We start from the raw sequence: 23,523 nt of genomic DNA, 5'->3' as shown, positions 1-23,523 counted from the left end.
TAGCTCTGAAATCAATGCACACCACTTCCAGGCCTGCCCCTAGCAACCATCTTGCCATCCTTCACTCTCTCTGCTTGTCAGCTGACTGGATGCAGAGGACCCAGAGGAGGACAGCCAAGCCACTAACTGCAAGGGACCTGGATCATGGAGTCACTGCTTGGAGGAGAGATGACTAAGGAGCACCGAATTGGATGTTGCATGAATGAGAAATAAACTTCCACTGTGCTAAGAGAACTGGGGGTTGTTTGTTACACCAATTAGCCTACTATAACATCTACACCTTGAAAACCCATGGCACACTTTCCAGGCTCCAGAAGAATTCAGCAGCTGCTAAGACTCAGCGCCACCATAGAGATGCTGCCAGGCCAGCAGGCAGGCCAAACGTACCCTCACAAAAGCATCCTAGTGTAAGTGTGTCGTACTCTACTGTGGCAGGTGTGCAGAGAGGGCTGGCAGAGCTGTCAGGCCTGCTTGTGGGAGCAAGGTCAGCTGGGACATGGAGCTCAGTGTTCTGTGGTTGGCTTCATGTTTCCCAAAGGGGAGGTGCAGATGTGGAGGCCAGTTCCCAAATCTTGCACTCTAGTGACATTACAGAACGCTAGAGTCTGGGCCCTACCCCCAGTGTGATCACACAGAATGCCATGGATATGCCACCCTACCAAACCCCCATGCAATGTCAGGAAGACCACACCCCCAGGGACATTACCTGGGATGCTGAGATGGCTCAGATTCCACTCCCAGTGACATCATGCACAATGCCAAATTCTGCATGTCCAGCCCCCAGTAATAGCACCCTGAATGCCATGGTGGCCTCCTATGCAGTGACAGCCCATGAAATGCAAAATTCTGGAAGGCCTAGTAACATCACCTAAAATAGCTTGCGGGCCGGCCCCTAGTGACATTACATGGAGTGTGATGAAGCTTCACCCCTAAAGGTGTCTCATGGGATGTCGTGGAGACTTTGGCTGCACCCCCTCCTGACATCACATGGAATGATTTTATAACCTGACCCCCACGACATAATGTGGAAGCACGCTGTGTCATCACATGGGGTGCCGGGCAGGGCTTGCCTCCAGTGACATCATAGGAGAGAGGAGCCCCTGGGAGTCACCCCCCACCGAGCTGTGCCTAGAGGGTGCCCCTTGGCTTTTCCTCCCCAACATGCCCACCAGCCAGTCCTCCTGGCTTCTCTGGGCACATCCCAGTCACCTTCCTGGCTATACCCCAAGGACAAGGCTGGCTCCTAATGCTGGCAGAAGCCATTTTCTGGCCAAGGCTTGGAGACCATCCTAGAAGGAGCCCAAAGAGGTCCTGGGAACCGTCCCATACCCTGGGTGCCAGGCCTCGGTGGGCCTCTGGCCAGATTCTGGGCTCTCAGACCTGGATGGAAACTTCCTGCCGGGCCCCTCAGAGGGAACGCCCACCCTAAGCAGAGCCCTGTAGTCACCAGCCTCCAGCCCATTCCCAGACAGGCTCTACAGGGTGGGCCAGGAACCATGTGTGTTAACCCAGTGATTATAGCAAGACCAGAAGAACTCTTGCCAGTTGCCGTTGACCCGCCATTTCAGACCCAGGAACTGTGGCACCTTCTTAAACACTGGCCACCTTGTGCCCTGAGCAGCCTCCCCACCGCCCCTGGAATCTGCTGGGATGAGGCCAGGACAATAGAGAAACAAATGCCTTGATTGTCAGGAAGCCACATTGTCTGGTTTGCCAAGTCCCGCCTACTCTCCAGGCTCCCGTAGGAGCATCTTGGAAGCGCTCGGGCCATCTCAAAACACACGTCGCCTTTATCCCCAAATCAATGGCCGTACAGAGCCTCTACTAGTGACAGGAGTGTGTTGTTTCCTTTGATTTAAGCAGTTAAGCAAAGGGTAAAAAAGGACAACAAAGAAAAGCAAAACACTTTCTAGGCTGAGAGGGGACTCCTGAGGGCAAACTGAGTTGCCCAGCCAGGCCTGTCCTGCAAGAAAATCACCATTCCCTACACCTTCTAGCTTCATGTTCAGGCCTCTGCTCTTCCGGGTATTTTATTATAGACACCTTCAAACACAGTAAGGCAGAACTAATTCTACGGAGAGCATCTGAATACCCACCACCGAGGTTCTACTGTAGCATTTCACTCAACTTGCTGGTCAAGTGTCCATCCCTCTCTCCATCCATCAATCCATATTATGTTTGAAGCATTTCAGAGAAAGTAGCAGACGCCAGTATGCTCCCATTCAGGGTGAATTGCGCAATGTCTCTGCTGTCTTAGTGGACTGCCCACAGGGTTCCCCCACAGCAGGACACCCCCATGCCAGGGCTTCCCAACCCAGGGCTCCCCCAGATGCTTCTAAGCATCCACAGAGAAGGGGGCCATCAGCCTGCAGCAGGGAGCTCCCAGGCAGGGCAGCCACAGACCCCAGACAGAGGGGAGGGCCTCATGCCTGCAGAGGTGATGCCTGCCAGGCAGGACCAGAGCTGTGTCCAGGAGATCATGGGTTAAGTGTGAACAAGGACACCAGAATGACATCCAAGAGAGGCTGGGGCCAGATCAGCTAGGGCAAACCACGGGGCCATCTGGAATGCCCTCCCTTCCAAGCTGCCTTGAGGACTTATTTCTCCCTCAGGCATGGGTTAGCTAACATCATACCTTCCCACAGGGCTCCCACCTTCCCCTTGCCTGGCCCTGGCTGACTCCCCCTCATCCTCAGGTGTAGACTGAGATGATCCTTTTCCCAGGGAAGAGCCCAGGCTCCCCCAGGCTTGGTGAACAGCCAAACCCCCTGAGGAATTTGCCACCAAGCTGGCTCCAGCCTGCCCCTGGCGCCTCTCCTTGCACCTGTGTGTGCTCGTCAGGGCTCAGCTGGCCTGACCTTTGGCTGCCCTGAGCAGGGTTCAAGACCCCTCGGGCTGGTGGGGTGGAGGATGCTATAACCCTCTTGTAGGGAGCTGCTCTTCTAGTTCTGCCCAGGTCTCCCTAGAGAAGGAGGCAGGGACTCTAAGGAAGTTGCCCCTCAGCTCTGCCCAAGGGCCATCGATCCCTCCTCGCTCTGCAGGAGCAGCCTGCCTGGCAGAAGGGTGCGGCCACCCTTGAACGCTTGCCCAGAGCCCAGGGCTTGTGAAGAGTGCAGTCCAGGTGTGAGGTACCCATGCACCTCTTGTCTGACTCCCTAGCCCCCTCCCTCTGCTTTCCTTGTCCCAGAAAAGACCCAAAGCCCCTAAATCCTTGGAGGATTTCTTTTTCTTTAAAGTCTTTCTAGCCCCTTTGGAGCATTTGAAAAATTCTTTGTAATGATTGTTTCATTCCCATTTCACTTTTCACCTTTTCTAGTCACCAGCCACCTCTCAACAGGGAACCCAGCCATGGGCAGAGCTCCAGGACCGAGGTCCTGTCTCAGAAGCCCCTAAGGCAGGCTCTAGGTGTTTGGGGGCCACCCTCCTTGCTGGGCCATGGTTTAGGGCACCCCAGAGGGGGCACAGGGATAGCCGGTGCCAGGGAGCAGCTGTGGCCCCCGTGACCTTCGGGTGCCTTGGGGGGAAGCAGTAGAGCCAAGACCATGGACTGTAGTCTGAGCCAGACCTGAGAGTGCAGTGCCAGCCTCCACGACCTCTGCGTAAAGACAGCAATGATGCCTTTCTCCCGGGATTGTGGAGAGGATTTCATCATTAAATAGGGCATTATACAAAGACAGTGCAGAGCTGAGACAATTTCAGGGAAGCTCCCAACCGAGGAGGTGCAAGTGCTGTCCCTGACCCCTTCCCCTGGGAGGTGCCAGCGGTTGGAGTCTGGGAGGCTGCAGCTCCTGCCTCCAGAGGCAACAAGATCGGGAGCTGGCAGAGGGTGGTGTGCGAAGGGCCAGCCCTGGCTGATCAGTCCTGAGCCAGCCTCCTGTCCCTAGAGGGGCCTGAGCATCAGCTGGAGGGGAGAGAAGTTCTGTCCAGGGTCCCAGGGAAGCAAGGCACCGGCTGGGGCTCAGGCACACCCATGCCCTTGGGTCCTATTTCCCCAGCTCCCTGGTGGCAGAGGGGGCCACTGGGCTCCACAGAAGGTCCCGGCCATCACTCCTCGTGCATAAAGCCAGACAGGCCCCTGACTTCCTTTCCCTCTAGACCTGCCAGTGTAGGTGCGGCAAGGGATGGGAGCCAAGGGCAGGCAGTGGGTGCTGTGGACTGTGCAGCTTCCAGCATCTCCTCTTGACCTTCCCAGGCTGACATCCCAGGGGATTTCCAGGGAGCCCTAAGTGCATTTTACATTGTGTGATTAAATTACTGTCATGCCATGCTCTGTTCCCTTCCCATCTGGCCTCCCCTGGGCCTTGCTCCATCCCTCGCCCTCTCACTGGAAACTTCTGTCTTCCCATAGCCCCTCTCTCCAACCCCACCCTGGCTGATAAAAAAGCCAGTCTTATCTATGCTCAAAAAGCCTCTCTTTACACAGAGGACTTTTAGGGCAGTGAAAATACTCTCTGTGATACTATAATGGTGGATACATGTCATAGTACATTGGTTCAAAACCATAGAACGTACACACCAAGCATGAACGCTAACGTAAACTATGGGCTCTGGGTAATAATGATGTGCCAGTGTAGTTTCATCAGTTATAACAAATGTACACTCTGGAGGGGGACGTTGGTAATGCCGGAGGCTGTGCATGCATGGGGGCAGGGGGGTTATGAGAAATCCCTTTATCTTCCTCTCAACGTTGCTCTGAACCTAAAACTGCTTTAAAAAAGTTGTCTTGAAAAAAAAAAAAGCCTTAGCTGCTCCAGCAGGCTCCTGCCATGTTTCTCTCCCTTTCTTCACCACCAGGCATTTCCAAGAAGTGACCAGCAGATCTGGCCTCTACAATCTCCCCATCCCTCTCACATCAGCCATCTGACTTTGGCCCCCACCACTCCACACATACCAATGACTTCCCTGTGCCAAAACCAGGGGCCACTGGCCCCCTCTCTAGCTGACCACACCCTTCCCTGGCCTTCTGAGTCTCTTTCTTCTCCTCTTGTCCCCCAGTTCTAGGTCCTGGATGGCAAAGTCTGCTTCATGCCACTTAGAATGGTTCCTGGGAAGAGGTGGATCCTGGCTTCAAAGGGATGGAGAAGCTGTGTTTGGGAATGGAAGGGCCCTGGGTGGGGGCCTTTCAATCATGGCTAGCCCCTGGACAAGAGGGAGATTCAGGGAACTGGGGAGATATCTCCCAGGCAGGACAGCTGCCCCAGCAGGCCCAGCAGACATCACCCAGGAAGCCCTGCCCTCCTCGCACTTGCTGCCGTCTCACAGCATCTTCAGCCCGAGGAGCCCCCGGGGCCTGACAGTGAAGTTGCTCTTCTCTTATGTCTCGGCCCAGGACCTCAGAAGGCGCGCTCCCCAGCACCCAGCCAGCCTCATGCCCACTCACTTCAGGGACCTCCCGGGGTCAGGAACAGCTCTGTGCACCAGGGAGAAGCAGCATGCTGGGAGAGGGCCTGGCCTGGGAACCTCTAAGGATGTATTCCCCAGCGGTGGGCCACTGTCTTGTTATCTTCCCCATTCGTTCATTCGGGAGCCAGCCCTGCAGCAGCCCTCCAGAGGCTTGCCTGACCTTCAGCATGGCTATAAACAGCACTTGCTGTCAGCACTGCTAGGCGCTGCCCAAGAAACAGCACCATGGCCTCAAAATTCCAGGAATCGCCGGTGCAGCTGCCCCAGAATAATCTCAGCCTGTCCCCCTTCCCCTCTCGGGGACCCTCTGTCCTCTGTGTCGCCACCATAGCCAGGAGAGTCTGACAAATACTGGAACCGAGAACAGTAAAGGGGCAGAGGTGAGCCTGCTGGGCCTGTGGGTAAGGCCGTAAGGAGTGGAGGCCTTGGAGCAGAAAAGCAGGACCCCCCTGGGCCCAGGCTCAGTTCCACCACTCCCCCATCCTCGCAAGCAGCCCATGTGGAAAAATAGGTGTATTTTCATAAGTGCACATTAAAAAGAACTCTCACGTGTACTTTTACCAATGTACCATCCCCATTTTACAGATGAGAAAACGGAGGCTGAGCAAGTGAACTGACTTTTCTAAGGTGACACAGCTGTGAGTAGCAGAGCCAAACAAAAGCATATGTCACCAATATAAAGTCAAGAGCTGCAACCCGTGCGCCAAGAGGCAAGGCTCCAGCCCGTGGCCCTGGCCTCAGGCCTAGCTGCCCCTACAGGGGTGGGGGCTGGGCCTTTGGAACTGTGCCGTCTTTGGCTGCTCCCACCCCTTCCCCACTTCCTGGAGGACTGGCTGGGATTGAGGGAGGGTGGGGGTGGGAGGGCAGCTCATGTTACAGGCCCAGCCACACCTGTCCAGGATAAATAAAGGCATTTCCCCTCCACCCTCCGAGTCTCCCTCCTGAACCCATTTCTCTGTGGGTCCTCAGGCTGAGACCCACCGACGGGAGGACTTGAGGGGCTGTTACTGCCCCAAGGTTGATTCTGTGGGGCTGGTGGGCAGGGTGGGGTGGGTACAGGGGCTACCACCCAGGCTGCACGTGGCCAGCCTTCTTACAGGAGGAGCTGCAGCACACAGGGGACGGCCCCACGCAGTGCTTTTCTACTAGCCCCTAGCCAGAGGGTGAGGAAGCAGGCATGGGGTTACCAAGGTCACAGGAGCTCATAAGCAAGTTGGAGCCTCAGTTTGCCCGGCTCTGAAGTGAGATGCCAATCCCAGACCTGCCTGCCTGACCACCTGCCTCAGGGTTACAGTGCGTGTGCCCAGGGGTGCCGGCCCCTGCTGAGAACGAGCCGGCCCCGCCTTTGCTAGTCCCCCACGACAATACGCCACTACTGCCCTGTCGCAAAGACTCGGGCCAGGACATCTACTGGCCCTCTGTGGGAAGCAGGTCAGGGCTGCAGTGGAAATAGGATTCTCCCAGAGAGCTCTGGCCCTGCACCCCCTTAGGGGAGAAGTTCCTGGTGCAGAAGGACCTCGATTGCTCCAGCAGGAAATACCACAGCCCTGTTGGGAGGGCAGGGCTAGTGTCCCGAGGCCTGCCTGGCCAGCAACGCTGAGCCTGGGACGCCCGAGCCCAGGGTATCAGCAGCACACCAGAGGACTTATCAAGAGGCTCCAAGCCCTGGGAAGGCCACAGCACCCAGTCCAGCTGGTTCCATGGCCTCAGTGATTTGGGGGCACGCCCCTGAAGGGAATTGAGAGACCCATCCCCTGATGCCCTGCCTGAGCTGCGGGTTCTAATTTTTTTTTTTTTTTTTTTTTTTTTTGCGGTACACGGACCTCTCACTGCTGTGGCCTCTCCCGTTGCACAGAACAGGCTCTGGATGTGCAGGCTCAGCGGCCATGGCTCACGGGCCCAGCCGCTCTGTGGCATGTGGGATCTTCCCGGCCCGGGGCACAAACCCGTGTCCCCTGCTTCGGCAGGCAGCCTCTCAACCACTGCGCCACCAGGGAAGCCCATGTGGGTTCTATTTTTAAAAGTGCCCCCTAGTCGTTGGCTCTAGTACATCCTAATACACCCCCTGCCTACAGTGAGGACATTCTTCCTGCTGTCTAGCTTAAGGCCTCTGTGCTGCAATTTAAGCCCTGGGCTGGCTGGGGCCAGGTGGCGCATAGACCCCAGATGAAGTCATCGGCTATCCTGGGTGCCACTGAGCCAGGAGGCTAATTTCCACCAGCAGGGATGGGGCTGGAAGCAGCAGGTGAAGGCCTTGAGGATAGTGGGGCTGGGGGAGATCTAGGCTTAGTCCCAGGCATGGGAAGCTGGTGGACCCATGAGAGTGACGGTGGAGGGTCCTGCCTTGTACAGGAAGGAGACCTGTAACCAAGGGTGTGGGGAGCTGTGCAGGGTCCTGAGGGCAGAGGGGGTGTGTCTGCTGGGGCTCAAATGCCCCTGTGTCACCATATCATCAGACTGAGTGTGTAAGTCTCTGGGTGCCCTTCTAATATGGGACCCTGGGGTCTCCAGGGCAGTGGGTCTGGAGACTCAGGTTGGAATAAGCCTGACCTCCAGCAGGATGGCGGCCAAGGCCTTCTCCCTGGACTAGAGCCAGGCCAGCACCCCAGAAGAGTTGTGAGGCTGTTGTGAGGCTATGGCTGTCGTGAGGCTCCCATAATACCCCTGAGTGGGGCTTTCTGTCTTAGGGTCCCCCCAAGTGTCTACATTTGGTTGCACAGCCAAGACTGTAACTCCAGTGGGGACATTGGCTCCCTGCCCCCTCTGCCAAGCACCTTTCAGGCCTTCCCTGGCTGCCCACCTCAGTGCCTCCCCACCACCCTTCCCGTCCCACCCTTAGGCCCAAGGCAAGTCTCCATGCCCTGGAGAAGAACCTGTCTCCCTGTCTCCAGGTGAGCAGTGACCCAGACACCCCTGCCCATCCATCACCCTCCAGTGACAGCCTGGGGCCTCAGCCTGCCCCCTTGTGCCCACACCAGCACTGCTGGGGCTCAGTCTCAGCATACCCCACCAGGCAGGGGTTGTCTTTGCCCTGGCACCTTTCACAGTCCACCCCTGAGCCTTGGGGCCTTCAGCACCCCTCTGCTGGACTTTCCTTTACTTGATAAGTGTTGCCTGAGCACCTACTATGTCCTAGGTACTGGTCTAGATGCCAGGGACACAGCAGTGTTTAAAACAAAGTCCCTTCTCACAGACCGCTTCCTCTCAAGCAGATCTAGCTTCTTGCTTCTCTGGACTTCAGTGTCTCCAGCTGGGCAATAGAGTTACTCAGACAATCTCCAAAGATCTGTGACATTCCCATCAGGCAGTGCCATTCCCTGATCACAGACACTGCAGAACACACAGGCCATTTCCCCAGGTGAGCATGGCGAACCAGACTTGAGACAGGCAGGCAGAGCAGCTGTAGGTGAATGGCTAGGGCCTCCAGCAAGCGAGGAAGGCCCAGCTCCACGAAGCCAGCCAGGGTGAGGTCCCACAGCAGCCCCAGGAAGGCAGGGGTAGAAGGGGGCTGTTGTCTCAGGTCTGGGATGGAGTGGATACAGGAGACCGGTTACCAGCCCAGCCCAGCTCCGAGCCCTGATAGCAGGGCAGCCAGCGTCAGCAGTCTGTACATCTAACCACCTGCCCGCCTGTCACCTGACCTCTCCATGCTAGGAGTGCTCTTTCCCCAAAGCAGCTGCCCACTTCCAGGCTTGGGGGTACCCTGAGCCCACCCTCCCAGAGAAAGGCTTAGGAAGGTCCTGTACTTTCTGTCCACCTGCCTGCCTGGCCCGCAAACTTGGCATTTCTTTCTCTGCTCAAAACACCAGCCGCTCGCCCATGTTTCATACTCATAATAGGCCAGCCAACGAGGGTGGGCAACAGCTGTGGCCAAGACCAGGGGCCTGTGGCCGGCAGTATCCAGTTGGGTCCAATCCCACCCCCAGACCAGGAAAGTGTGCTCTGCTTTCCAAGAGCCTCAGGGAGGACAGACAGATGGACGGATGGACACACACACCCTCCTTTGAGCATGCCCCGCCCCTGGGGATTCTAGGCTGTGGGCCGTGCACACTCACCCGGGATATGGTGAGTGGCATGTTGAAGTCCTTGCCCCCCTGCAGACGGAAGCCCCAGGGCCCAGGCCCGGTCAGGGTCACGCTGTAAGACATGCCGGTGCTGACAGCGGCGGCCTCTGCGGATGAAGGGAGAAGAGTAGAGTGAGAGGACCCTCACACACCCTGCCTCCCCTGCCCGTACCTCGGCGCCTGCCCCCGACCCCCCGGCCTTGCCTGCTCCGTCCCTTTCTGCCTGGCCGGGCTGTGTGCAGCTCCTGAGAGGCTCCTAAGAATAGCTGGGAACGAATGCCATCGACACTGATATCTGCCCTCTGCTGCGCCCATAAATGGACTGTAACCCTACACTGTGCCCGCCCGCCCTCGGCCTCCCAGCCGGTCCACTGTGACTCACAAGGCTAATATAGCCCCTGGGGAGGGGTGTCCGGCACCCAGCACCCCCCAGGGGGCAGGAGAGGGGCCTGGCCAGGTTAGTGATAATGCTCTGCCCCCCTGTTCTCCTCTCCTTGCTCCCTCCACCCTCTGGAGAGCCCAGACTGCCCAGCTGCCCTCTCTGCCTGGCTGTACCCACCCCCTTGCCCAGAAGACCGTGGCTGAGCTCCCTTGGCTTGGGGCTTTGTGACTTGGGTTTTTGCTGCCCTGTGTTCCCTGGTGAGGACCCTAAAGTTGCCCCTTATCCTCATGGTGGCCCAAGATAAGGGACAACTTCAGGCCCCAGAGTTGTCCAACCATAAAAACAATCATCATAATAGCAGCAGCTCTGGGCATGGCCAAGCTCAGCTCTGGACCCTTCACGCCATTATGTCCTCAGATCCTGAGAGGCTGCCACTTGTCCCGCTCAGAGAGGTTAAGTAACTTCCCCAAGGTCACACAGGTAGTAGACCCAAGCCATACTGGAGTCTGAGCTCATTCCTATGAGGACTCGTGCCAGATAACAGGCTGCCGGTGGTGGCAGGCACCTCCTGATACCCAAAGCTGGCAGTGGGGGCCCCCTGCCTGCACCCTCAGCGCAGGGTCTGAAAGCAGGTCTGGGGCAGGCCCCCACCCTCCAGACCCTCTGGAGCCTAGCAGTTATTCCTGGCTCTCCTGTCTCATTTGTGCTCTGAAAACTTGACAGCAGCATGGAAAGCTCCAGCTGCCAGTGTTGCATGCCAGGCCCCCGTGCCCTTTGCACCGGAATGGCAGGGGACAGGGAGGAGAGGAGGCCATTTGCTCAGCTGCTGGGACAAGGGGCCAGAAGGGGCCGGGAGGGGAAAATGTGTGTGTTGTGGTCAGTCCATAACCCAGAGACAGTATGTTCTGGATGGGGGCCTAGGCCCCTCGGGACTCCTGCCAGTGTGGTCTTGGAGCCAAGATACCTCCAGAAGCCCTTTCTCAGAAGAGACCTCAGGCTCTGTGTGGTCTGGAGGTAGATCAAGGCCCACCCTGCTCAGGAAACTGAGGCCCAGGGAAGGCAACTGGGCCCTCTGTTCTCCGCCCTCCTGGAGGTCTCTGGCCTGAGCTGGGCCCTGAGGACTCAGTGCTGGCCTGGGTGTGAGAAATTTCCCAGCTGCCAACACCCCACCTCAAACTCTGGGCCTAGCACATCCAACATGCATGACAAGAAGGAGTCCCCACTTCACAGGGGCGTTTGGTAACTTGCCCAAGGTCACAGAAATATGAAGTGGAAAAGCCAGGGAGGGACCTGTGTTCTTTCCCCCACTTCACCACCTCCTCTGCCCTGTGTCATGCAGCCCAGTTGTCCTGCCTGCCTAGGTCTGGCCCAGGAGGCCAGCAGCTCATGGCCAGCACCCTGACCTCCCGCATCCCATCCTCTGCCCCTCCCCCAGGCCCCATCCCATCCATCCCGACTCCAGCTTTATCTCCTCTCCAGGGGAGGAGGGTGTTTGTCCTGCCAGGCTGGTGAGGATCCAGCAGCAGTGCATGACCAGTGTGGGGAAAGGAAGGAGCTGATCCCGCACAGGGATGGGGAACCCTGGGCTAGGCCGTACCTGGAGCTGCAGGCTCTTTCTCTGGACTCAAGCACCGCCTGATGCCTTATGCTGCCTCCGGGGAAAGGGAGGGGTAGCAAGAAGGATGCTCTTAAAGGGGAAGGCCAGCCTCCCTCCATCTGCCTCCCCTGGGAGATCCAAAGCCAGCCAGAGAGCAGCTGGTACTCACAAGCCGGGCGTGAGCTGCTTCCCAGTAACAGCAGCTCATCGGGGAGTAGGGATGGGGGCAAGCCTGGTCTTTGCCCCTCCTCCACTCTGCTCCCTACAGTTTGAGATGGGGTTTTAGGAGTGAAAGTCACGAGGTCGGGGACAGAGGGAGAGGAGGAAGAGAGGCTGCTGTCGGCATCAGAGGCCAGGCCTCGGGTCTCTCTCCCACGGTGGCACCAATAGGTAGAGACTGTGCTTGTCGGAGACCTTCTCCGCTTTTTATTTTTCTACATCCTGCCAGAGCCACACACCCTGGGATGAAGTAGACCACTGATTTGAAACAAGCCACGGGTGCAGTGTGTGCACTCGTGCACTTGGTGTGCATGCAAATATGTACACACAGGAGAGTGTGCCCCCAAATGCTCATGTGCAGAAGAGGGTGGGCCATGGTGGAAATAGCACTCTGGGGGGAAAGCCGGAGGTGAGTAACGGGTTCCAGCGAGTGAAGGTCTGTGTTCCGGGCCGCAGGAGGGCCTGGGTGCCCACTCTTCAGGCTGAGCCTGGGGTGCAGGCTCTTGAGCTGAGAAGGGGGTGCAGACCACTTTGCAGAGCAGGAGTTTTGCAGTACAGGGCCGCGAATCCAGCACAGCTTGCGTGACAGGGCCACTTCCAAAGCCCGCAGGCCCACAGGGTAATCCTGGGTCTGTGTGTGTGTGAGGGGGAGGTGAAGGGGTTTCACATGTCCCAGAAGACATGGGCATGTCCCAGAAAGACAAACTGATGGGCACCCTACATCCTGGGGTCCAGGCTGGGGAGCAGCCCTTTGGTCTGAAAGCAAACAGCAGACATTTGTTTAGCTCAAGGAGTATCCCACTGGGAGTAGTCTCCCAGGGACCTTCTGTGTTTAGGGGCACCGCGTGACAGAGCGGGGGTTGTATGGCCGTCACTCTGGGATGTCCCCAGGCTCTCGGACTCCTGGGGTCGGGACTGAGCTCTCCTCACCCCCACCATCTGATCCTCCCCTTCGCTGCAGTCCTCTTCCACATGCTTCCACATGTCTCCTCTCTCCCTGCAGTCTTAAATGCCTCATTCCTTGCCTGTCCTACCGACTTCCTCCCATCTTCTCTCTGCCAGCTCATTCCACTCAACCTGTCCTTCCGCAGCCACTGCGGGGAGGCCCAGCTAATCTGCTAAGTTGACCAAGCCCCTCAGTGCCCCGCGAAGCCCTCCAAGGGCTCCCTGTCCCCCAGGCTCGTGACTGGAGACCCCTCACAACAGCACCTAGTGGGCCTCCCCTTGGCTCCTACCACCTCCTGCCCCCTTCCCTCCTCCATCCCCACCGCCAGCTCCCAGAGCCCCTTGACTGCTCCTGGGGTCACAGAGAGACATTCTGTTCCGGGACACCCTGCTATGTTTGTACAGGCTGTTTCCTCAGCCTGAACCGCCCAGTCCCCGCTCCTCGGCCCCATCCTGCCCGGCAATCCCTGCTTTACCTCCACCTTTCCTGGGAGCCCTCGGGGACTTGCCTCTGCTTTCAGCACCCTGTGTGCTGATACCTCATTGGCAGTGCTTATCACACGCGTTAGGTGACTGCTGATGTGCTGTGCCTCTCTGCCCAGCGCCCCACCCCAGCCCAGTATTCTCTTCAGGAGAGGCACAGTGCCTTTCATCATTGTCCAGCCAGCCTGGGGGATGCTGCTGGCCTCTGCCCTGACCTCTGTGGTCATGAACAGTTCCTGGGCTCAGGGCTGGGGCACCTGGGGAGTGGTACTCCCTGGGGTGGGAACGCTGGAAGAGGCAGGGGTCCCACAACTTCAGGGAGCAGCCCAGGGCTCCCCTCTCTGGGACAGGCAGGGGAGCGCCTCTGGCCTTCGTCTTGCTGCCTGAGACAGCCCGGGAGCTGGGGGTGTGGTGTGGGTGTGAGTGGAGGGGCAGGGAGGGGAGCTGTCAGCTGAGGGGCAGGGCAGCCTCAGGACCTGTGCGCACGGCGTTTCCAGCGTTCCAGAATATGGCCTTCTCTAATCACCATCAACATTCCGTTCCATAGGCACTTGGGCAGACAGCTGGCCTTCTTTTAATAGCCACAAGTATTCTGGGCGATACCCTAATCTCAGGGCATTCGCAGTGAGCACATACACCGATTACAGCCCCACACCCCCAGGTATACCCAGTTTCCAAACACAGAGAGGTACGTGCTACCCACACTTGGTCACATGCACAGCTTAGAGCAGACACATTAGGGCACACTCAATCCCATGCCCCACAGTGCCACAGGGACAGAATGCGTGTGCCAGGCACATGGTCACACACATTTACATACATGACGTACATTCATCATAGTACGGTAGAGCCGCCACCACCTGCTATGTACATGCACAGTCAAGGTCACACAAACACACACAGACACTCTCAGGCACAGTCACACTCAGGCCTGCTTAGAACATCTTGGAGTCACGGAGACACCCAGGACCCCCAGGTGAGCAAGGGAAAGCTGGGAGGTGCAGGGAGGGGGTGATTCCCAGAGGGCATTGGGTCTGCTCCCCTTTCCTGGCCGCTCCCTGGGCTACTTGCTCCTTATCCCCTCCCTGTTATAGATTGGCAGGTGCCAGGCCCAGTTACCTTTCCGGGAGCCTCTGCTTCCTGTCCCTGGGACTTGGGAGGGGCCTTGGCTTCCACATCCTCAGGGCCCTGACCGCAGGGGGACCATCCACTCACTTGCTGGGAAGTCCCCCAAGCCACTGTTGCCTCCGTGTCTGTCCAGCCCTGGGGGAGTGGGAGAGTCCCTGTGAGGTGAGGGGGACGTTCTGCATCCCTGCTTCTGCCCCCTCCCTGACCAGGCCTTTCTCCATCCTCTCTACACTTATTCACTGGGGTGAAGCCCACAATACTGTTGGCAGGGTTGCTGGTCACCAAACCCTTGCAAACTGTGCGTGCATGTGCTGGGATGTGTGTGTATGTGTGTGTGTGCTTGTGTGCTTTCTTGAGCATGTAGGATGGGTATGTCTTCATGAGGATCTAGGCCCTCTTAATGGATAAGATTCACTCCTTGATGTTTACTACATTAGTTCAGGGATGGGTCCTCTGACAGCTCCTCCCTCAGCCCCTCAACTGAGACCCTCAGGGATGGGGGCAGTGGGAGGAGGTCATGGAAGCACTTGGTGAGGCCCAGAGTGGGCCCTGTAGGCACAATGATGGAGGAGCTGGGGACAGGGGCTCAGGTCACAGGGAACTCTCCTGGTGACATCAGGGGGCATCAGAGCTTCAGGCCCCAAGTAGGGGCTGGCAGACTGGTAGCTCCCATGGCTGACCACAGCGGTAGGGTCAGCATCCATGGGCACCCTATCTAGTCTTAGATGTAGACATGATGATTTTCCCTTTCAGAGGAGGACACGGAGGCTCAGAGAGGGTGAGTGACCTGCACAAACTCACACAGTAAGGACTTGAACTCAGGCTTGAACACAGGTCCCCTGACTCCAGAGCCAGTGCTCCTTCCACTGTATCCTGCGAGCTCCAGGAGGAGGGTGCTTAATGCTGAGGATGAAGGGTCCTGAGCTAGCTCCTGCCTGTCTCTCTAGAGGCCCATCTAGGGTCAGAAATGCTAGGCTTTTCAATCTGAGGCTCTAAGGCCCTGGGATAGTGCTGGCATGGAAAAGAGGCGGCCTGGAGTTGGAAGACCCATGTTTAGTCCTGGCCCTGCTGCTGGGTGACCTTGGGCCAACATGTTGCCTCTCTGACCCCAGTGCCCCTGTCTGGCAGGGACGATGGTGTGTGGAAAGGCCATGGGATGGTGGTGGTGAGGTGCTCTTCCTGCCAGTGTCCCAGGTTCCTGAGGGTCCCTGAGTCTCAGAGGCAGCCCCGCCCAGAGGAAAGGATGGCGAGGTGCCAGTCAGTGAGGGCCCAGCCTCCTTACCACCTCGCTCTCAGAGCCCAGGGACACCTGGCGCCTCCGTCCAGAGATCCAGCTGAGGTCCGAGGCCTGGCTGCTCAGTGTGGAGCGGTGGGTGAAGCGGTAGCTGGTGTACAGGCCAGTGCGCTGGCCTGACACGCCCAGCAGCACCCCGAGGCAGGGAAGGTGCTGGGCGATGGCCATTCTGCAAGGACAGCACATCGGGTTAGGGGGATGGACAGACAGACTTGAGGAGATGGGGGTGGATGGACAGACTGATACTGGGCTAATGGGAGTGGACAAAGAGCCACTGGGGAATTGGGGACATAAAGACATTGGGGTTATGAGGATGGGCAGACAGACACTGAGTCCATGGGCATGGAGGGAGAGCCTTAGGGTGGCACGTTCAGCCAAATGCTTGCTTTCAGTTCTCGAGTGGCTGACCTAAGCCGCATTTCTGCAAATGGGGACCAAGAACGCTCCTGAGCCGCCTCTGAGCTGGATGGGCTAAGGCCTACAGCTGGCCTCAGCAGGGTGCTGAGTTACTGACACCACCAGGCAAAAGGAAGCACTGAAGGCCCCCTCGTGGAAGAGGCCAGCTGTGCTGGGATTCTATCAGCAGAGAGCACTCTGGGTCAGAACAAGCCCCAGGCCTCTGCCAGGGCCCCTGAAGTGCAGTGGAGCTCTCCCTGCTGTGACCTCTCCAGGCTGCCACTGTCTGGGGACCTCTCTTTGTAGCAAGCAGCACTGCTGGTCAGCCATCCTGGCTGCCTTTTGGCCTCAGCTCTGAAAATCCCAGTTAGTATTGGACACTGCCCAGGGAACTCTGATGTCCCTCCAAGCTGAGCCTCCTAGGAAGCTGGGACAGCAGAGAGGGTCACACCAGCTCCAGATCCCAACCAGTGTCACTGGCTGCTCTCAGCTGCTAGAGTTCCCCACCCAATGCATGTACACAAGGGACAGGAAAGATGGCTGGCCTCTGCCCCCATTTATAGGCCCAGGCCCTCTATGCCCATGAGGGTGGGACTGGGGATCTGGGGCTGGGTTCTGGCAGAGGGCCACACCTGTACTTGGGATGGGTGATGGCATAAATGATGGGGTTGTAGATGGCAGAGGCCTTGGCGATGACAGCTGGCACCGAGTTCATGTAGGGCGTCAGGACATGTGCGTACCTAGGACAGAGAAGCTGTGGTCCCTCTGCCAGCTGGCCCTCCCTGGGGACTCCACAACCCACCAGCCCTCTCAGGAACCTTCTTCATAGGCCAATCAAGCCCTGCCAGGGCACAGCCCAGCCTGGTCCAAACCAGCATGACCAAGTCATCCCCGGGGGAGGGACTGAAATGCCAGGAAGAATCCTGATCTGAGGGGAGTGGGAACCCAGGGAGCAGTTGAGGGAAGGGCGCCGAGAAGATGTGCCAGGTTGGGGGTTTCGCCAGGTCCCACTGTCCCTTGGAGCCTGTGCTGCTGGCAGTAAACCCTCCCCACCCCCAATGACTCTGGCCCTCTGCCCAGCTCTCCCCATGCCCTGCCGAACCCTGATGCCTGCTGTGCCCCTGACTCCTTGAGAGTAACTGCGCAGGAGAGCCCCAGAGGGGACCAGGCCGTTCCTGCACCAGGAGAAGGTCTCATACCCAAGCACCTGCAAGGATTCATAGTTCTCACTGTCTCAAAGTGCTCCTGAAGTCTGGCCTGCCTCCATGCTGCTGCAGATATCAAAGTCCGCAGACTCTAGCCACAAAGGACTAGAGGGCGGGAGGTGAGTAGCACCCTGGCTGTGTGCCCACAGTCTGGATGAAGAGGAAACCACAACCTCAGGGAAAGTTGCATATTCCCAAGGGATCTGGCAGGACCTGGCAGCCCTTGCAGGCCCTCAAACCAAACCCAGTGTGGCCCAGAACTCCCCCAGCATGTCTCCTAGTGCCTCCAGGAATGAGACAGGCCCGGCTCCCATGGGGCATCTCATAGCAGGGGGAGAATAAGCCTGTGAGGCTGGACCTAGGGTGTGAGGACGGCTGGCTTGGGCTTGGGCTTGGGCTGGGGAGGGAGAGGCTGCCCCAGGGTCCCCTTACCCTTCTCCCACCCTTCCAGCCGCTGCCCCAGCCCCTTAGCCACTGCTCACCCAGCAAAGCCCATCAGGGCCACAGTGGAGTAGGGGGCCCAGGAGAGCACGAAGAGAAGGATGACCAACAGCTCGATCTTGGCCATTTTCCACTCATTCTGCAGACGCTGCCGTTGCCAGGGGCACTCACCACCACCCTCGCTGGCCCCGAAAGTCTGGAGAGCTCTAGGAAGCATGCAGAATCTGGGTCTGACCCCACTCGGGTTGCAGTGAGTGCCAGGGTCATGGCTACTGTCAGGGAGCCTTCTTGGACCCGGCCCTCCCTTCCAGTGCAGGCAACCCTGACTCCCAGAAAGTTCCCCAATATATCCAGCCTAAGCTGCCTCCCTGCGCTTCTACCTCTCGTGTCTTCTCTTTCCCCCACACCCCCTGACCAAGGCTGAAGGCCCACACTTCAGAAGACCGTGTCTCCTGAGACTTTTCTAAGCACCCAGGTTGTACTGGCCTTTCGGCACCTCATCCCATAAGCACATGTACTGAGCTGGTCTTTGCCCATCTGGGGCTGGGAGTGCCCTGGGGTGTGGGTACAGATGTGAGTCACGGGCAGCCCTGGCCAAGGGGCACAGCCCCCCTCCCATGGAGGCCCTCCTTCATGCCCAGCTCTTACTGGCCCGTCTCCCGGATGGCCTTGAAGATGAAGATGTAGCAGTAGATGATGACAAGCAGGGGGAGGAAGAACACAAAGCAGAAGAGCAGCATGGTGTAGGCGCGGACCGATGGCATGAAGCTCACGTAGTCCCAGGAGCAAGAGGTCAGCAGCCCCTCGGGCACATAGGCACCTGGGAACCAGGGGCAGGTGCTCAGCCTTCAGGGCAGTGCCGACTCAGGCTCCTCATCCAGCAGGGGCTTTGGATGTGGGGTCTGAGCTTCTCAAACATTGGCCCCGGCCCCAGCCCTGCCCAGTGGAGTGAGGAAGCCGGGGCACGTGGAGGGGAGCTTTCCAAGCTGGTTCTAGCAGGAGACAGCTGGCAAAGTCCACTGCTGCCAAAGTCCACTGCTGCCCAATCTTGCCAGTTTGGAAGAGAGACCTCACCATAGCCCCAGGGTCTTACTCCCCCAAGACTTCAGCCAGCTTCCTGGTCCTGCCTCAGAAGGGTGGGTGCCTTGCTGCTAACCCTCCTACCTGCTGAGGCCTCACACCCCAACTCCTGCCTGTCTGACTCATTGCAAACTCAGCATCAGATGCACCTGTCACTTCCCGCCAGCCAGGAATCACGTGGTCTTCCCCTCTGTATTTGGGGAGGGGAGCCCAGGTTATCCTCTGATTGTTGATGGTACAGCCTCAGTTCCCCCTGCTGCTAGTCATGCCCCCTGCATGTCCATTTGCTCTGAGACTTAAGCAGTCCCTCGGCCCCTCCTGCCAGCTGGTCAACCCAAGTCCACCTACCTGCCCCTTGAATGTACCCCTCCCAGCCTATCTTCCCTTCCCCTGATTCCCTGAGCCCACTTACTCCAGCCAAAGAAAGGCGGCAGACTCCAAGCCAGGGCATAGAGCCAGACGCCCAGCAGGACAAGCGCCGCCCGCCTCTTGGACGCCATCCCGACGGTGGCCAGTGGGCGTGTGATCACCAGGTAGCGGTCCAGGGCGATGGCCGTCAGGGTAATCATGGAGGTGATGCCAAAGACAGCCCCACAGAAGGCATAGAATTCACAGCCTGTGGGCACAGCTCCCTGACCTCAGTCCTTGGCAGGGAGCCCGTCAGATACCCCAGGGGAAGGAGGGTCTGTGGATTGCGTGTACTCAGCTCCTACGTTTGCCTCTCAAGGAAAGCAGGCCTAGTTCCCCTCCACCCCGCCTACATGCATCTGACAGAGGCTCACAGAAACCTCTCGCTAACTCATGAGACTGAGGGGGACTACCCACTCTTTGCCCAGGAAGAGCACATCGCCTTCTCATCTGGGCCACCCTCCACTGTGGACATCCCCTGTCCCAACCCTCCTCCTCCCTCCAGCAAGAGGGAGTCCCAAGTGTCTACCTGCCTCTCCAAAGAGCCACTGCTTATAGACGCTGCTGACGAAGAAGACGGGGGCCTGGGTGAAGGACATGAGGAAGTCGCTGACCGCGAGGTTGATGATGAACATGTTGGCAGGCGTCCTGAGCCCTCTGCTCCTGTGAGGGGTCAGAAACTGTCAGGAGTGGGGAGCTTCCCTCAAACACACGTGCACACACGTGTATGCTTGCACACAGGCACGAGCTGCTGGCCCGCAGGCCCATCCCGCTGCCCAGCGAGTACCAGCCAAACAGCTCTGGAGCCTGGCATTGTGGGCTAAGAAGTGAGACCCCTCAAGGCAGCAACTCATGCCTCTCCTGTCCCCCTTCTCCCAGTGTTCCCGCAGCCCTCACCTTCGGGGCTGGCAAAGGGGAGAGGAGTTGACGATGGTGCCCACAGGCCAGGTGCTTTCACAAACCTCGTCTCCCGTAATCATCCATCTTCACACCTACCCCCTCACCCCATTTCATTTCGCAGATAAGAACACGGAGGCTCCCACCCGTGAAGTGGTTTGCGGTCACAAGACTCAGGAAGTGGCACAGCCAGGATTCACTCATTTGCTGGGCACCGCACATATAACAACTTACTTAATCATCACATTGACTCTAGGAAGTAAATCTCAACTTCAATTTGCAGACAAGAGAAGTGGACTCAAAGAAGTAACCTGCTCAAGTCGTTTCAGCTAATAGGTGGTAGAGCCAGGAGTTCACTTCTCCACGTGCCTGTCTCAGCCATTCAGGCGGCGAGTGGGGCAGGTAGGGAAGGAAGCCAAGGGTGGTGGCCAGGGCTGGTTGCTGAAGGGCTTGAGGACTCAGGACCCTGGTACCAGGGCTGCTCTTTGAGGCAGAGGGAGGGTGCCCACGGGGACAGGTGATGGTGGAGGTGAGCCGAGAGCAGGGCAGAATAGGCAGAGACGTGGGCGTCATAGGGACACATACCCTACACAGACGGTGTGCCTGGGGCCCAATTAAATGTGCCATTCAAGCTGCCCTGGATTACATTTGGGCCCCTTTCCTGGGTTTGAAGATGGAGGCCTGAGCCTGAGACCATTGGCCCTGGCCTCCCCACCCAGACTCAACAGCGCCCTGGCAGAGCTGGCACCAGAATTTCCACCCTGTGTTCTGCCCTGTCTCTGCATGGCTGGCTGCCCTCAGTGCCCAGGCCCCCATCCTGCCAACCAGGCACCTGCAGAAGGTATAGATGACCGTCAGATTTCCCAGCATCCCTGTGAGCCCCACCAGCAGGATCACCGTGCCCAGGGTGTAGTGGGCGTAGTCTGGAACGTCGACCGTGGGAAAGGGGACCCAGGCAGCAGCCTGAGCCCTGGCTGTCTGTGAAGAGACAGAGAAACAAGGGCATCACATGACTCCATCACCTTCAAATAGTCCTGAGAAGAAGAGTTAGGGTTCCCAATGGGGCAGGTAAAAAACTGCCGCAGGGGGGCAGGCTCAGAGTGGCAAAGCCGTTTGCCCACACAGCTAGCAAGTGGCTGAGCTGGAATGGAAACACAGGTCTCCTAAAGTTGAGCCCAAGTTCCTATACCATGGCCCAGATGCAAAAGTCTTCTAGAAGTGTGCTCAGATCACCTTTGGAGGCTGGTAGGACAGACAGACACATGTTTGGCAAGCAGGGACATGGCTGGAGTGACTTTATCTTTCCTTGGGGAGAAGGCAGAGCCATCTCCTGGGTGCGTTCCTGTCCTCTGTATGGGCCCCATCCCAAGTGCCCGAGACAGCCAGCAATGGTATTCCAGTCCCCGTTCACTCTGGGGAGGTAGAGTGGGGTGGAGACCCTCTTCTTAGGAGTCCCACACCCTTCCCAGCTTCAAAGAAGGAGGTTGTATTCTTCAACTATACAACTGGGTAGGGCTGACTTTGACACCTGGTGTGAGAGTGAGAAAAAGAATTGTCTCTTAAAAAGAAAATTCAGGCCTCCTAGGTCACTGTAGGGAGGTCATGATCCTATGAGGCCAGTACAAAAGGCTTTAAAGACTCCTCCCATCCCAGCTCCTTGCCAGGGAAGGGAGTGGTTTAATTTCTGTCCTGCCCTGGCTCCTGTAGCTACTGGAGCCTTTCCATCCTGTCCAGAACCTAGGCCAGCATCCCACAGTCTTGAGGGTGCCCTCATCCCTCCCCAGTTAATGGTGGGGTTGCTGGGGTATGGCCCTGGGCCCTGGCTAGGATGATGGAAGCAGCAGAAGGCACTAAATACCTCACTCTGGGCTGGGACAAATCCAGAGGCCCAGGGCAGCCTTCCTCTCTGGAAGGCTCTGGGGGGCATCCTACTACCCTCAGAAAGAAATGGACGTGCCATTCCAGCCCTTTGTCCCACAGGGCTGGTTTTTGTTCCTTGGATGCTCTCCACAAGGAAGGAAAACTTGCCACACTCCCCTCTATTGGTGTCTTCGCGTAGGACAGGCTCAAAGAAGTTCAGTAACATGCCCAAGGTCCCACAGCAGAGCTGTGGAACCTTGTCAAAGCCCCTGTGTGCCCCTAGGAAGAGCACCAGGGAGCGGGAGGGAGGCACACGCTCACCCCAGGCTTACCGTGGGGCTGATGGGTGGAGGGTGGTCCAGGCTGGAGGTGCTGCTCCAGGAGCTGTCCCACCTGCTGTGGGAAGCTGTGGTGGCTCTGCCGTTGGATTCCTGGGCCGGGTCCAGTGGGGCTCTTGTCCCCGAAGGAGAGTTCATCCTGATGTGGGGTGGCCCTTCTCAAGCCCACAGAGAAGTCAAGGGCACGGGAAGCTCAGGGTATTAGCTGTGCCCAGCCTCCCAACGTTCCTCCATCCTCAGCACCCCTTCGCGGTCCACCGGCCGCCTGCTCCTGTGTCCGGCGTAGACCCAGCCTGGAGCTGTTCTTGGGGCTGGTGGCTGCTCTGTGTCCAGTGAAGCACAAAGGAGAGAGTGTCACAGTTATGGCGAGTCACAGTCACAGGGTCTGTCCCCACCTTTAAGTAGTGGAGCTGGGAGTGTACGTGCCCAGTCACTTGGCACCTCGGCTCCCTCAGGCAGGTCCCCGATGATGGCGGCACGCGTGTGTGAATGCGTGGGCGAGTGAGTGTGTGCGTGTGTGTGTGTGTGTGAGTATGAGAGTGTGTGTCCATGTGAATGTGTGTGTATGTGTATATCTCAGAAGAGATTGCCAGTCTCCGGCCCTTGCACTTTGTCCTCCCCTCTGGCCAGGCTCTCTTTCTTCCCTGAACTCATCAAGAACAACCTCTGCCGCCCCCAAGACCCCCTGCTTCCAGGGCTCTGTGGAGCCTAGACTCAGCCTTTCCACGGGGTACCCTCCCCTCGTGTCTGCCCACATAGCCATCACACCTTCACAACCATCCCATCCAGAACCAAGGCTGGTCCCCCCATGTCACAGATGCAGAAGCTAAGAGGATACACCAGGATATAGCACAATCAGGGGGGAGATCAGATCACGAGGCATCTTTTGTTTGTTGGTTTTTGATCATAAACTTTTTTTTTTTTTTACATCTTTATTGGAGTATAATTGCTTTACAATGGTGTGTCAGTTTCTGCTTTATAACAAAGTGAATCAGTTATACATATGCATATGTTCCCATATCTCTTCCCTCTTGCGTCTCCCTCCCTCCCACCCTCCCCATCCCACCCCTCTAGGTGGTCACAAAGCACCGAGCTGATCTCCCTGTGCTATGCGGCTGCTTCCCACTAGCTATCTACCTTACGTTTGGTAATGTATATATGTCCATGCCACTCTCTCACTTTGTCCCAGCTTACCCTTCCCCCTCCCCATATCCTCAAGTCCATTGTCTAGTAGGTCTGTGTCTTTGATCATAAACTTTTTAATGAAATAGAAAGTTTGAAAAAAAAAGAAAAAAAACCCCATAAAGCTGGTAGAGACCTGGGAGCTCACCCAGGCCTGCAGGCCTGGCGTGAGCTGAGTGAGTATCAGAGAGGTGGAGGGGA

The 23,523-nt window shown here is 57.6% G+C and overlaps 2 protein-coding genes across 6 annotated transcripts in view; both read right to left on the bottom strand.

Annotated features, from left to right (window-relative positions):
• Window positions 1-9,718, bottom strand: part of LDB3 (LIM domain binding 3) — a 60,284-nt gene extending 50,566 nt beyond the window's left edge. For all 5 annotated transcript variants that reach the window (XM_082611550.1, XM_082611554.1, XM_082611551.1 and 2 more), the window contains exons 1-2: window positions 9,672-9,718; window positions 9,459-9,574 (exon numbers count right to left, since the gene is read on the bottom strand). In XM_082611550.1, coding sequence (XP_082467676.1) covers window positions 9,459-9,551 — 93 coding nt within the window. In that variant the 5' untranslated portion in view covers window positions 9,552-9,574; window positions 9,672-9,718. The remainder of the gene's footprint in view (window positions 1-9,458; window positions 9,575-9,671) is intronic.
• Window positions 9,719-12,382: 2,664 nt separating this feature from the next.
• On the bottom strand, window positions 12,383-22,278 carry OPN4 (opsin 4; the record flags this gene model as incomplete). The annotated part of the gene is made up of 10 exons (XM_082643429.1): window positions 12,383-12,421; window positions 14,213-14,356; window positions 15,504-15,684; window positions 16,544-16,651; window positions 17,599-17,763; window positions 18,206-18,377; window positions 19,050-19,253; window positions 19,575-19,708; window positions 20,775-20,920; window positions 22,135-22,278. The coding sequence occupies 10 exons, from the start codon at window positions 22,276-22,278 to the stop codon at window positions 12,383-12,385; spliced, it is 1,437 nt and encodes a 478-aa protein (XP_082499555.1).
• Window positions 22,279-23,523: the final 1,245 nt, after the last annotated feature.

The sequence above is a fragment of the Mesoplodon mirus genome (assembly GCF_964341445.2).
Source record: "Mesoplodon mirus genome assembly, chromosome: 2".
Taxonomy (NCBI): Eukaryota; Metazoa; Chordata; class Mammalia; order Artiodactyla; family Ziphiidae; genus Mesoplodon; species Mesoplodon mirus.
This window is presented reverse-complemented; position numbering and strand designations above follow the sequence as displayed.